Genomic DNA, 16,027 nt, shown 5'->3' on the forward strand with positions numbered 1-16,027 from the left:
CATACTCCCGTTATGCGGAGTGTTTCAAAGCAGGGAACTCTGTACAGGGGAAATAGAATCCCCTGTGCAAATGCACACTTTTGTTTTCTTTGTGAGTAAAATATTTTTCTGGTGGAGAAACCTCTTCCCCGACACCCTCACCAAATCTGAGTGTGATACATTCCTTTTCCCACATTGAAAAAGGGGCAACCCTTCCCTAAGTCAAAAAGGGAATGAGATGAGATGATGAATGATGACAAAGAGCCATGTTTATGGGTGTTCACAAATGTTCAATGCTAACCATGCATTTGAATGTCCACTTCCCACCTCCTGAAAGGGATGTATGGGTGTGGAGAACTTTGAACTTGCGGTGGAGATCTCCTCACAAGTAAATGGACTTAAGCCTGCTAGAAATGTCTTTATGAAATCCTGGCAGCAATTCGATCTGAAAATAATCTTAATTGATAAGCCTTGATGTGTGCAATTATGTTGGGAAAGATCCACAAGTATCCACCTTATTACTAGCCAGTGCAAGGGAAGAGATATCTCCACACTGAAAATGTTTTCCATGTGGAGAAAAAAACAAAATGGGGTAAAGATGTGCAAATGCAAACATTGTCTTAGTCCTAAATGTCCATCACAGGACACCTGGAAATCTGCAGGAGTACAAACAGAGGAAATAGGAGCATGACTCTGCAATTTCTGAAAATACTTCCTGTGCTTTTATGAATCACGTGAAATGCATAAATCTGCAAAAATTACAGTTGTATCACATTTGAATTTGTATGTAAATCATGTACATTATCTTTACATAACATACTGGACCTGGCTGAGTGAAGTCAGAAGTAGTCTCCCTCCTTTGGAAAACTTAATTTCGGATGTAGATGATCCTAATAGCTTTGATCCCAAAATGCCATTCTCTGCCCATGTGCAAACTTTTGAAAAATGTTTTCACAGAAATTTTGGAAGGAGCTGAAGTGTTAGATCCATGGCAACTCGGATTCCACCTCAGCAGACTGTCTTGGTTATGGTGGAGACTAATCTCATGGTAATTCTAAATTAGAGTGACAACTCTGAGGATATCATTTGGATCTATACACTGAATTTGCTACTGTGGATCATATTATTCTGACCCAGTGACCTGGAGGAAGTCGGGTTAGAGACCCAGTGTCAATGTGATTTGCATTATTTCTTGGTAATTGTTTGCAGTGTTACTCGCTACACTCTATACAACTCAGAAGGGGCCAATCTTGGTGGGGTACCACTGGGCTCACCCCTATTCCTGGTGCTTTTCCCACACAAGTAAGATCCCCCCAAAAAGTCCATGCAGTTTTTTGTTTGTCCACTATTTCCTATTTAAATGACACACAGCTAGTCATCTGCCTTGGCAAACCAATCCCCATTTCCGTCCTCCATTTGAGGGAGCATTTGCTGGTGACCTAGCAATCTTTGTGTCACACATTCTTCCAAATACTTGTAAAATGACAGAGCGAGGGCCAAGTGGGATGATAGTATGGACAAACCCCCAACTGTTGAAATGAAATCCCTCACTTTACATTAGCAACTGTCCTTTCATGCACATTTTGAAGCAGTGGTCTGGCCTTGGTTCCAAATCCTCTAATTTTGAATGAGGGCTCAAGATCAACATGTGAACATAGTGTCTTACTCTATACTCTGCTGATTAGATGACTGCAGCAGCCTATCATGTGCACTAGCATTTATTTCATGGCAAAGTTACATAGAAACAAAAAGCTTTGCATTTCGAATCATTATGCACCTGTGGAAATGCAACCATGTCTCCCATGCATGTGAAAGCCTGACATAATTGCCAATTGGACAGAGAATCTTACATGTGTGCTCTTTGCTATCTGCAGACGTCATTCAGCACGGATCCCACTTGATTGTTCAAACATTTTGTAAATCACACTCATGGGAGATCTTTCATCTCCATCTATTTCCCCCATGTGTAAATTGTGTGTTGTGGGAGTATGTTTTCAGGATTATTGGTACGTAGATCTGGAATAAGTTCCCACTTTTCTTCTTGCTATCCTTAGTCACCTTAATTTTTTGAAGGCCTCTAAAGTCCTGACTATTTTTTTTTTTTTTTGCTGCTGCTTTTAGCCATTCTGATTATGTTTGTTTCTCTAGTAATGTATGTATGGATATTATACACGTATTTAGTAAAGGGCTGAACCAAAACGCCAATATGCAATAGTCTGATGCAAACTATTTTTTCTTACAGAGCTTTTCAAGTTACGCCATTTGCAGTATACTTTTGGGAACCTCTACGATGTTTGTGTGGCTTGGTGTCATTAGATACCTTAGCTTTTTCAAAAAGTATAATGTAAGTATGTAATTAAAGAAATAAGTATACTGTCTTAGAAGTAAGAGATGTGTTTTTAATGTTGCCTTGTTTTCATTACTCTTCATGCCTTATTTGGTTTGTTCTTAATAAATTTAGCATTTTTTTTAAAAACTAATACAAAATGATAAATTAGCAGTGCCACAATGCTATTGTTATTTAATGTATCCTTGTTTATAACGCAATATTAGACAAGTGCTTAATGTTTACCATACTCTTCTGCAGCTTCTGATTTTGACGCTACGGGCAGCATTACCCAATGTTATTCGATTCTGTTGCTGTGCCGCCATGATCTACCTAGGATATTGCTTTTGTGGATGGATTGTACTCGGGCCTTACCATATTAAGGTATTGCAATATACTACTTAGAAAAACAGATTTATAACACACCTTCTTTCACATTAAATTCTCATTGCTGTATCAATCAATTTTTTAACACAAATGCACAGTTAGGCAAACTTATTTTGCAAAGCTTTTGTTTTGTATGTCGCAATTATAAATATTCAAGATCCTTGTGGTCTACTTCAAAAGTCTTTTTAGTATCTGCTTTATAATTCAATTAATTATTTTCACATACTGGGACTTCTTCTAGCTTCCGTAGTATTAAATTATGAAACTTTGCTTTAAAGATATCAGTGTAAATCCTATTAGGGTAAGAAACGGTTATGACGGTCAGGTTGATGTATTTATTCTCTTTAAATAAATTAATTCAGAATTCTATTAAATGTTTCAATTGTATTTGAAATTTTGTGATCCCCTGTCAAATGTTATGTACTTCTTGACTCACTCAGATGTTCTATGTTTGAAAACAAATTCAAAGGATTCTTCTCAAATCACTCCCATTTTTAGTGTCCCAAGTCTGTTCTCGGTCCTTCCTTCACATGTCTTCCAGGAGAGAGTTTATTCGCGTTCTGTTGTACCTATTTTCTCTTGGCCTTTGCTGAACGGATCTTTCTCATTAATCTCATTCATTGACTCATTTCTCACATGTTTTACCAAGTGTCAGTTATCTGAAAGTGGATCAGCATCAGTTGGCAAAATGCTCATTCTGGCCAAGAGGGAAATTGATAGTTTCATAGCATTCACCTGACTACATTTTATCTTCTTCTTCTTCCCGAAACCACTTAACTATTGACATTGTAACCCATTGTACTCTAACCACTAAAACCTTCTTACATTTAAAAAAAGTGCCCCCTCATCCCTACCTTTAAAATCACGATTAATATAGCAGACCTTAGCAAGGTGACCTATTGGCTCACTCAAAAAGCTGCAGGAGAAGAAGTAGTCGCCTTAAAGAGAACAACGTCAGAAATATTTCATAAAAATACATTATTTTTATCGATTGTCTATTGCTTTAAAAATGGAACACTTAGCAATAGTAGAAAGGTGCAACGAGGTCCCTTGAACGTGCTTCATTTATAATCACAACACAGCTTTAAAGTCACAACCCCCCACAACTTTTGTCCAGATTTAGTATTTTGTGCCTACTTCTGCCTCAAAGTAGAACACGTTCCCCCAGCCTAAAAATTGGATCCTATCTGCATATGTGCAAAAAATTCCTTAAAACCGAAATCATGATAATTAATTTATTTCAATGTAGATTCTGTGCTCCTTGTACACAATGTCACCATTCTCACTACCACCATCCATGGTTGCTAATACGATCCACTTCTAACTTCCATTATGATGCTTATAGATCTTTTGTGCAACATTTCTCCTTATGATTTTCAGCAAATGAATATAAACAAAATATTAAATTCTAGTAGTGTTATCAAACTACAGAATTGTTTTACTGCAAAGTTTTCTGTAAGTCCGAAAAATACATGTGTTGCATTTGGGGAAGCTATCATTTTAGTTGGTTAGAAAAGTGTAAATGGTTTTAATTAGGCACACGTTAAATTAAAATTAACATAATATCTGTCCTTCAATAATCTATCACCCCTTCCACCATCGTCTTAACTATGACTTTAGGTTGCGCTAGGTCAAATATTTATTGGACCATAAAGAAGCAGTTTTACTAACAATGTATGTCTATAACTGTATTTTGGCAAGCATGAGAGCCCATGAAAATCTTAGCAAGAACCTTATTTATCTACAGTTTTTCTGAACTCCTTGGGAAAGTTTGGGATTTTGAGTGCCTTTGAATTAGCTCCTTCTACTGTTCCTACCTATAATTGCCACTTTACAGTGTGCAGTATGGAAATATACAATTATTTCAACCAAAAGTTCCAAAGTATGGTTTTATCACCATCGCAACATAACACATTTCCAGTCCACTTCATTACAAGTGCCATACGATGCAGTTAGCTTGAAATACGACAGAAGGGATTTCTGTCACTTTGTGATAGAGTGACCCATTCGTCAAACTTTAAATCAATCTCTAAATCTCCCAAGAGAATATTTTGTCAAATGGTGGGCCTTCCAAAAAAGGAGGCATTCCATGATCCAAATTCCTCAAATACTATTAAAATGTAGGAAATGCATAATAGTTTTCCTCAGATGAAAGCACTTCCCTCACCTGCACATGTTAAAAACAAACATTGGCACGAACAATAGGTCTGGCCAGTAGCACTGTCTGAAAGTTGTTGGATGGTCCAACAAAAAAGAAAAGGAAAGAAAAATAAACTTTACCTTTCACAGGCAAGTTTGATGGATTGAAGCAGAAGAAACCCAAAGTACTGCAGCAGAAGTGAAAGTGTATGCAAGTATAAGTAAATATGTTTGTATTTCTTTCTTTCTTGTATCTCAGCAGCGCTTAAGAAATCTGTCAGTTGTCAGGCCAGATATCAAAAGTACTTTAATACACAAGGACAGCTAAGTACTAAACAAAAGTTACACATTACAGTTGTCAAAATTATATAAATTATATATAACCTTCCTAAGAGAGACTCACAAGGATGTGCACTGTGCAGGTCTGCCCCTGAGGTTTGTCAGAGTGGACACCAAGCACAAAAACCCTTACCTTGACTATAGTAGTCTGCAAGATTTCATGTAACCACATGCCTTTTTAATCTAGAGGTTTGCACCAAGGCTAGAAAACTTGACTTCTAAGGCCACATTACTGGGGCATAATTTGACCAAAGGGCCTTTTCATGCCAATAAAGAAATGGTAACTTGTAGTATACTAACAACTTGTACCCTCAAATGAGCTGAAATGCTCTGAGAGAGCATCTCTTCTGCCACGCCGCCTTGGACTGGTTATCCTCACCCCCTTGGAGATGCCTGCTCTACTCGTCTTCAAGAGTACTTGCCACTCACTGATGATACTTTCAGAAAAATCTTGATATCATTCAAAAAATCGTCTTCGTTATTCAATGATTGTAATTTAAAAGTGGTTAGCCTGGATCTCACTACACCTTTACCTTTAATCACCAGACTAATCAATCTCTGTGTCTCTCTATGATCAAGGCCTCAAACACATCGTCATCACTGCTATTGAAAAGAAACGTTTGGCGGATACAGACATTCATTTAAACTACTGACCTATATTAGGCTATTCTGTGTTACTGTGACACTTGAAAAAGTAGTCATCTGTCAACCATCTGCACACCTGAAATCAAATGACCTTCTCAGTGACTTTCATTTGGGGTTCAGACACCTCAGAGACACAAAGTCTAATGTCAGAAATCTGCTACTGAGTACCCAGGACAAAGGAATACTCAGTGCATTGATTTTATTAAACCCCCTTCACTGCATTTCAACACCATCAGTTAAAACGTGTTCCGCGACTGCCTGTCTCACTTGGTTGGTATCATCATTATAGCACTATTTCTGTTTTTCTTCCTTCCTATTTATTTTTTTTGTTTGCAAAGCACTGCAGAAAAACCTTGTGGCAGGCTCACAGTGCCTTGGACCAGGTACATAGATGATTGAAAGATAGATTACGTTTGGATAATAGAAAAAAAAATGTGGAGTAGCATAATCAATTGGAGTAATACATTGACTCTGTATGTTGGTAGAAAGGTAATAAATACTTGGCTGAAGATTCTGCAGGATAAAGGGGAGGAAATTGGTATTAGGCATTTGATCTACAGCCTGAGGAAAAGAGGAGAGGCACTGGATGGCTGGCCAGAACTCTGCATGATAAAATGGGTTTTAGTGGTCTCTTGAATTTGAGAAAGTCAGATTCCATGTAGAAAAGAAAGTAAAGATGAGCATTCACATGAAAGTTAATTCCTATGAATGTAATGTAACAAGTCTGGGCAGTAAATTAAGGTTAAGAGGTCGAGTGGAAAGCTAAGGACAAGCAACTGTCATAGGTACTTTGTAGATCAGCCATGTTACTCTTTGTGGAGAGTGCTTAAGAATTTCAAATTAGCTTTTTCCTTTGCAGTGATTCAATAGAGAACCTTTAGTGCAGACATAATAGGGTCTTTTATTTCAAGCTGGGGATTATTTAAGTTTGAATATTTATTTGTTAAGGAGTCCATTGTTGAGGCTATTAAGAAACTGGGGAGTGTTTAGCTCCCTCAAACGTTTTTTAATACATTAATGGAAGGAAGAAACTGCACATCCAACACTATTGTGTTTGCCTGCCCGGTTCCTCAACCCTTCCTCTGCCGGGTGAGGCCTCCACATACAGCACTATATCACATAACCAGCCATGCCGCCGGCACGTCTTCCCAGATACCCCTGCAGAGATCACGCTGCCCAAGCAGGTGACCACAGTCCATTTGCTCACTAGTCCCACCCTTCCACATCCATCCAGAAAGTTGCTGCTGGTATTTCAGGGGGGATTGGCAGTTGTCAATCACTGGTGCATTCAGCCCCTGTGCAGCTGGAGGCAGGAATGAGTTAGACTCAGAGAGCGGGGAAAGTGTGGAAGGTGAGTGTGCAGCAGCTTGGGTGCCAGTTGATTTATTCTAAAATTAGAACTGTACCACCTTCCACGGAAGATCCAATATCACATGATGCAGCTATTTCCATACCATAGGAAATGCCCAGTCCACACTCCCAATGTAATTTACCATAACCTGCACAGTGCTGCCTGATGCTGCTTCCTATGTTTACAACGGTAGCTGGCTCAGCACACCACAGAACCTGTCCACACACTGCCAGATTGGCCTGTAGGCCATTTTGACCCTAAACCCTTTCATATTAAGTGCTCATATTGTTACATTACCCAGCACAGGAGTAAAAGCTATACACGGCAGGGAGATTTACAAACTCTAGAAATTGAAGTTCTGGAGTACTTCTTTACTAATGGTCTTACTTATTGCCTGTTTAGTTTCGCACCTTGAACACCGTGTCGGAGTGCCTTTTCTCCCTGATAAATGGAGACGACATGTTTGCCACATTTGCTCAAATGGGACAGAAAAGTCTGCTGGTGTGGCTCTTTAGCCGGATCTACCTCTACTCCTTCATCAGCCTCTTCATCTACATGGTGCTGAGTCTTTTCATTGCGCTTATCACGGACACGTATGAAACAATTAAGGTATGAAACATTAATTTTTAAATTCATTAAAAAGTTGTCATGCTTATTATGAAATATTTCATATGTTTAGAAAAACTCCTCTTACATTTTTTCAAGTTATGTTCGCTCACTCTACTTGGATACATTGCTTACGTTCCAGATGAGCACGTATTTCTATCAAATTGTAAGTAGACTTCGGACCTTCAAGTCTAAGTGGTGTGCCTGGCTATCTAACTCAGTGGCTATGAAGGCCTTTCATCCTTCCTACCGCAAATGTCAATACAACAATGTTTAACTTCCCCGAAGTTTGACACCTAGCTTGTCTCTTCTAGGATAAGTGGAAGCGCAATCACTGCAGCAAGCCACTCTCTAAAATGTCATAGTGACTTCACCAGAAGGGAACATGACGATCAGTTTTCACTAGACACCTACCCAGCCTGAAAACAAAGATGATTTTATCACACTACCGCAACCTGCACATACTCTTTTTTTCATGTCCTTCACTGCCTCTCTCATCTGAATTCAGTGAGTGTACCTCACCTCTAAATGCATTGAAGGTACTCCTGGAGGCTTGCATTTCTGCCCCTTATATGTTAGTCTGTACATGCAAAACACGCCAGGTAACAAGCATTGGAAACTCCAATAGGTCTGACATGTAATGTCAAGTGTAAGCTAGACCTATTGCCTTGGCCATTTCTTTTTATTTTACTGTTAGTGTTGCAGTTAACAGGGGCCACTATGACAAATTAAAGCTCAGCATCCAAATGAAAATTAAACATTGGAATATGAAGTCTGAGACAAAACCCTTATCTGGGTGTGTGGGCGGTGACATGAATGTTGCTGTCAGACCTAAACAAAATTCATAACTCCAGCTACCATCTGCATTTTGCTTCACTAAGAAATGTTTAAAAACAATCATACGTCAAGAAAAACTGTGGGATAACAAAGTTCACAGTAACAGGATCTAAAGACACACTACTACTGACCTTCTGTGCCAAACTCTTCCTGCTTCCCTTTAGAAAGCATGTAATAATGCTCTTCTTCGTAGGCTTATAAAATCAGAGGGAAACCTCTAGCCAGAAACAGAGATCAGCTGTTGGTATTTTTTTATTTTTATGTTTTATTATTTTTTAACAGTAACTCTACATTGATTACAGAGTATCCATAAATGATTGGCATTACGACTCTCATAACATTTACACTTCTCAGGCAGGGTCCCATTCTGACCCCTTCCAACACTTATCCCTCCATCCCTTGCATTGCTTAGAAACTGTTTGTATTATTAAAACAGATGGGTCTTGAAGGTGTATGCACGTATGTAGTGTTATCTTCCAAACAAATCATCACAAGAGGTGCACTGTTTACCAGAATGAAGCATCTCCTGGCACTTCTTTTTACTTAAGTAATTCTAATGTACATGAATACATCTTGTCACAAAAAAATGACTGCAACTTTCAGTCACTGATAGTAACTCTTTTATGGTGATATGCTTTCATTGGGTTTTTTTTTCAGAACAAAAATGCTTTCATTGTTTTAAGTATGATATTGATCTTGATTGAGGCACATGTTGTTTTCATTATGCAGTACTTTTTAAGGATAGTGATTTCAGCAAATTAATTTCCTGTAGCTTTTCTACCATCGAGATTATTCAGGCACATAAACTGATCCACAGATCCTCCTCAGTCTGAAAATGCTTCACCTGTTTGATATTTTGAGGCTTTAATCTTTTCTTCTCTATTTTTAGGTGTGGGTTTTGAGAGTGCAGCTATCAATCAGACGTGTTGTTTCTGATACACTTACAGTGGGCTGTGGGTTTTCCTCCTCCAACCACTGGCTTTTTTCTTCCAGACATCGGCTTGAGACTTTGTCAATCAAGCCATGGCTCAACTTAGTGGAGTATTTCTCTCTCACTTTAATGCCATTGGCTTTATGGGTGTACCCTTCTTCTCCAATTTATGAGTGTTTGCTCTGCAAAGCACGAGGACTATTTTACATCTCAGTTACATTCTACATCACACTCTTTGTAACCTTGAAGTATGTCACACGTGACTTCTCTACTAAAAGCAATCCATTCTTAAAAATATTTTGATGTGCAGCGGACTGTTTTTGCTGCTCTTGTCAATGCTCAAATTTCACTCCATCATGACTTTTCATTTTGGCATATCAGGATGCCTGAACCAACATGACCGTCCAATCTCGCAAGACGTGGGTGCCATTTTGAGATGTCCCTAAAAGGCAAAAGTAAAAGTAAAGATCACCCCTCTCACTTTTCCCTGTGCATCGATCCTGGCTCCCAACCCTGCCTCTTATTGGTTTCTCTGTCCCACTCCTATCATTCTGTTCTCTGTATCGCTCACCTTCCTCTCACTGCTGCCTCCCGCACTCTCTCTTTCCCCTCTCTGTTACTCCTCCTCCCACTCACCCATCCTTTTGGAATTCCCTTCAGCTGCAAAATCAAAAGCTGGTATGCAATAAAAACTCTATTGCCTTCATCAGTCCTGTTTTTCTTTCTATTTGAAATTAAGTTTGGTTGTGAGGGATCATTTATTGTAGCCCTTCATTTCTTTTGCTGTCATAGCAATGAAGGAAGGAGTACATTGCAGATTCCCTCATCACCAAGATTTCATTTCACATAGAAATAAAAACATGGAGGAAAAAATCTTCCATATATACCATTTTCTGTCACTTAGATTAGTATGGTTTAAAGTGCTAACATTAACCATGCATTACCACATTAAACCTGGATTTATTGGCGTTGCCAATGCTTATTATGGATGCTATAAGACTGATTCTCCAAGAGAATCAGTCGCAGTTGGGTAGCAGAAGTGACAGCACACAACATTTGCACACATGATGACATCCCAGGAAATGCCTTTTGAAAAATCATCTAGTGAGGGTTTCTTTAATACATTTCTCGCACATTACTAAAAAACACTAAAGGAATTGAAAGTAATTTCTATAAGACGAACATTTCAATTATGGCCATTCATTCCTGCAGCATGTGCCCCTTGCCAATATGGATTTGTGCTGTTCGATAAATAGTGCTTAAGAAATCTGAATACAGTGCAGTGTGAAAATATGCCATGATTAAGAATGATGCCATAGAGAGGACTATTCAGGATTATATAAAACGTTATAAATAAATAAATAAATATATCAGAATGTGGAACTCGGGTGAAGTAGACATCTTTGTGTTTAAACAAAAAAACAGAGCTAAGCAGGAATGTACCCGAACTTGGTGCACCTATGCTGTAAAATCATACATTCTATATTTCTCATTTATTTATGTTTTAAAGAAAAAAGGAGCATTTCTAAGCAGTACAGATAACTTTAGCGACTGGTGATGGTTTGGAGGTGAATGGTCATTTACACAAAATTAAACTGTATTTTCACGTAAGTTAAATTCATGTACCACTTTCTGTGTTTTTGCTCAAAATATAGTAATAGATTGCAATCTAAGGTGGATTCTGTGTCCAAGTACATTGTGTACTTAGGGAGGAGTCATCCATCGTGCCATGACTGGAAGACTATTAAAGAAAAACAAGTTGTAATATACAAGCCCAACACTAGATGGCAGGAGTATGCAAAGCTTATGAAAATACAGCACTACACACAGATACATAAGGGTAAATAATAATATTTTCTCATCAACAATGACGACTGATATGGCTTTAACATATTTTGGTACCTGGTTGGACATGTATCGCAGATGCCTTATGGAGATCGTGCTTGCATGTCTGATAGCACCCATCTATCTATGGTGTGAAAATGAAGGAAAATCATTATGAATAGTTAAGCTGATATATCCAATAAAACATAAATGTAATGTTATTTAATAAATGTTATAGGTTTTTTGAACTATAACCTGAGCAAGATAATTAAACTGCGAGAAGAACAAATAACTTTTTAAGCAAATTGGGCTGGTCACAGATTTACAGCTCTTAATAACAATCTTAATGTTTGGCAAATCTCTCTTTAAGAATGGAAATTGCCAGTTTATGCATAAAGCATCCTGAAGAGAACACAATGGGCCTGCTGTATCAAAGGGTTTTCCCCATTCTGTGTCTATGGGAAAATCCTTAAATGCATATAGCCCAATATTCTCTACAATATTTCTAGAGAGTTTTATGAATATATTTCTTCCACTATATCTGCCTTTGAATCATAACTTCATTCAGGAAAATCAAATCCCTAATTCATGCATTTATAACAATATAATTTGTAAAAACAGGGGGTTGGGACAGGCATTCGTGCCATCATATTTCCCTATCAGATGTGCACTGAGAAATGTGTGCAGTCAGCTGTCACGCTGATGTGAAGTAGGCTTCAGTGAGCAATATGATTTTATTCCTAGCTGCAACACTACAGCACACACAAATGAGGGTGAAACACTTTTAGGAACTGAAGTATATCATGCCTAACCTAACAGTTTCACTTCTTTCCAAAAGGCACTTGACAGGTTTAAGTGGTTCTTTTTTGATTCCAGTCATGAATACATTTCTATTTTCACTGCAATTTATTTTTACTACTAGTAATGTTTTCTTTTTACCAGTTTGTATGAATCCATCCTGCTCAGCCTATTCACATTGAAAAGGGGAATTCAACACTTTCCACGTCCTTTTTAGCTTTATATTTAGAACCTCTGATTTTTCCAGTTAAATTTACACACAACATTTTAATCCATTCTATTTAGAGGATTAAGCATATCAAATCAAATTGTATTTCATGTGAAAGATGTTTCTTTAATGGCAACCTACCCCCTTTTTAGAGTAAATACAATGATCCAGATAATTGAACAATTTGAGAGTGTCAGGACATCCTTCCAATGGCCATGAAACACAAAGACTTTCTGCAATTTTGATTCACCTCGTCTTCATCATAGGCTACTTACCTTGTGGTCAATATTGCATATTGCACACGTACATTGATTAAATATGTATGATTCATTTTCATCTGCCTACAAAATCTATTTCCCTTATTTTACCTCAGTGGCCACGCCTACCTCTGTCCCTGATTGGACAGGTGGATCTTGCCACACTTTTCATATTTCTATTCGGCCACACATTTATCTCTAATTTTGTATGAGTATCGAACAAACCTTGACTACCATATATATTGCTTTACTCTTAACAGGCAGTTTTTTGCTTCCCAATATTTGGTTATCTGTTGGAAAACTGGCACAAACTATGAATTGTGAGCCTATCGATTTGAACAAAGTGTTTCTCGTACAATTTACACACTCTTCAAATATTTCCCTAGTGAAAATTATTTTCTATCTGCATTTAACAGTGCTAGATTCTTTAAGAAGTCCACACTTAATAGCCTCCAGGCTTTTTTATGCCGGAGCATATACTGATAATCGTCAAAAAAAGGTTTGAAAAGCAAGCCCTCTTTACTAAGGCTTTGTAAATAAGAATCCCATGTAGTTTTCTGCTGGGGCCTGCCCTTTCTGGCATGTACCTAAAGTGTCAGCTCAGGCCTTACATGCCTTTAGCCCCCAATCTTGAGAAATGTTGTGCTGGAATTTCAAACCTCAAATTCAGGTGCTTCATCGTTCCCAAGCCTATTCAGGTTGATTATTTCCATAAAAATATAAAAGCATCAACTACTACCAAGCTAACAACTGCAGTACGTATTCACATTTCAAACTTCTTAATCATGAAGTTAACACGTCGATCAATCAAGATACTCTTCCGTCTTTAGCATAGGTGAATGCCCTTGACATTCAATAAATGTGTGCCCTTACAATATTGTCATAGAACACGGCAGTATTTTATAAATGAAAGCAACACACATTCTTGAACATGCAACTTTTTTCTCCGTTTTCCATGTGCCTATTGTAATGACCTAGAGTCATAGTCAGCACTCTAGTGTTCAGCATGTAACCACACTGAACACCCACCCACCACTGATGTCACTGGTCAGGTGACACAGCTATAATAAAAGTGGCTGAGCGCACGTGATTTGGGCCAGTTGCACCCAGTAACCATCGTGTCCTGTGTGTCCTCATTTGACCATGTGGGCCTAGCGCCCCCACGACTTTACAATGGCGACGAGTGGAAGATGTGCCCATGCGTGTCACAGCTAAAGGAAAATCGTGGTGAAAGGGGGAGAGAGCTGCACATCCAGAAGGCACCCCCTGCGTGATCGGCGCGATGCGCCGAGAGGCCTGCAGGGCGTGAGTCAAGCCCCCGGCCTGTATGCTGATGAGGAGGTGACCGGGAGCCTACCCCGCACCTCATGAGCCCGCCGTGAGCCGCCCTCTGCCTGGGGTGCAAAGCGAGCCGATCGGAGCCCACCCGCATCGGCCGCAGCCAGGCCGCAAGTAAACTGCCCCCACTAATGGGACCAACGCGAAGCCCACCCGCGTGGAAGAAGAGGCCCGAAGGTGAGAGGCTGCAAGTGCAGAGCGGACCGACCGGAGCCCACCCGCGTCGGCCGCGAGAGAGAGAATGACCACACTGTAACAAACGAGCCGAGCCCACCCGCATCGGCCGCAACCGGGCCACAACTGACTGCCCACCGCAAGTGAGGAGAACCATACGGAGCCCACCCGCATCAAAGGTACAAAGGGTCCCGCAGTCACGCTACACAGTGCCCAGCCACAGCTCCTGCACACCCCCTCACCCCCGCGCAGCGTGTAAACTGTAAGAGGCTGCTGCGGCGGGCGTGAGGGAGGAAAAGAAAAGAAAGCTTGTGGCCCGAGGCGGATCGGCGCAATAACCCCTGACCAGCCAGCGGAGAGAAAAGCATATGGCTGGCCACTGCGCCTAACGTGGAGGAGGACGCCGGAGAGGGAATGGCATCTGCACTGACTCTCCGCCAAAGTCCGCTATGCCCCCCCCACACGGCACGCTCCGACAGCCTGGCTACAATGCTGCACCGCAGGGAGAGTAGCGAGTGCCCCACACCTCCTCCATCGGCAAGGCCCCTGCGACAGCGTTGACCCTCACCCGCCCCGGGCAGTGCGTATGCTGAGAGGCTGCTGCGGGCGGGGAGAGTGAAAAGGAGAGTGAGCGAGGACCCAGCAAAGCTGTGTGACCATAGAAGGCACCAGCAACCCCCCCCCCACGCAGCCCGTGAAAGGAAAGGCCTGCTGTGAGGGTCGGAGGACTCATTCAGACCAAGCGCGGCAAGCGCCGCTGAAGCAGCGAGTGCAACCCCCTTCCCCTACAACATGTAATGGAGCCAGCCCTCCTTCCCCCCAAAAGGAACAGTTAACTCACCGCGGCATGCAGAGTGGTCAGGGAGCATCGAGGACAGCTGCTGCAGGGAAAGACGACCCAGGACAGTCCATGTGGGTCTGCAGCTCGTAAGGGGGATCGAGGTAGAAAGATGAACGCAGCACCTATCGCGGTTTGACTGCCCCCCCCCCCCATCTGCTCAAACAAGGCTGGTGTGGAAGAAAACGGAGACAGAGTCAAGAAACTGATCGAAGTTTCACGTACAAGAAAAACGGCTATGAACTGTCGCAAGTTAACCCTGCACTGCCATCTAGTGGCCAAAGTGCATCATTGCGCCCGCTACAGGGAAGCCTGTGGCTGCAACCTTACATACCACCCAAATGATGAGAGAGTAGGCTGGGAGGACCGTATGCCTGGCAGAAAGTGATGCAGCACATGACTGAAGGGCAAAGAGCACCTGTGGAGAGGGAAAAAAAAGGCAACACTTGACGCTAAGTCACGGTAAGGACTGCCAAGCAAAAAAGTGACGGTACAGCAACGCTAACTACAGTAGCACCAAGTCATCACACAGCCTGAGAGGATAAAAGGCGACGGCGCCGGAACACTCAAGAAGCGCAAAGAACACCCAAGGAACAGGAGTGCAAGAACTCCTCAGAAGACACTCAAAGGCACGCAGCAAGTGCGCCCACGGAAGTTCACAAGGATCGCAACTAGCAACGCACAGAAGAAGAAAGACCAGAAGAAGGTCAACGGAGTGGTGACGCAACCCTCCAAGAAACAACACTCCAGAAGAACCCAAGCCACGCCGGAAGAGAGTGGAGCGATTCCTGGTGGCCACAGGCCATCGCTGCAGCAGTATGGCGAAGACAGGAGCACCACCACACGAACCGACGGTGGTTCTGGAACCCGGCAACAGGAAGTGTGAAGGCGCATGACACAAATGCGCAGCAGTGCAGACAGCACTAGCCCAAAGCAGCAAGTCACAAGGAACACATGAAGAACGCACCCAGATGCGCACCAAAGCAATCCAACTGCGATGAAAGGAAAATGGTTGCGCAGACAACCCACAGCATTGAAGACTCAACACAA

The 16,027-nt window shown here is 41.1% G+C and overlaps 1 protein-coding gene across 1 annotated transcript in view; it reads left to right on the plus strand.

Moving 5' to 3' along the window:
* Positions 1-16,027, plus strand: part of MCOLN3 (mucolipin TRP cation channel 3) — a 486,326-nt gene that overhangs the window by 425,993 nt on the left and 44,306 nt on the right. Inside the window, exons 10-12 of the mRNA XM_078659269.1 lie at positions 2,222-2,323; positions 2,567-2,689; positions 7,569-7,775. Of these exons, the coding sequence (XP_078515395.1) occupies positions 2,222-2,323; positions 2,567-2,689; positions 7,569-7,775 (432 nt within the window). The remainder of the gene's footprint in view (positions 1-2,221; positions 2,324-2,566; positions 2,690-7,568; positions 7,776-16,027) is intronic.

The sequence above is a fragment of the Lissotriton helveticus genome, chromosome 1_1 (assembly GCF_964261635.1).
Source record: "Lissotriton helveticus chromosome 1_1, aLisHel1.1, whole genome shotgun sequence".
NCBI lineage: Eukaryota > Metazoa > Chordata > Amphibia > Caudata > Salamandridae > Lissotriton > Lissotriton helveticus.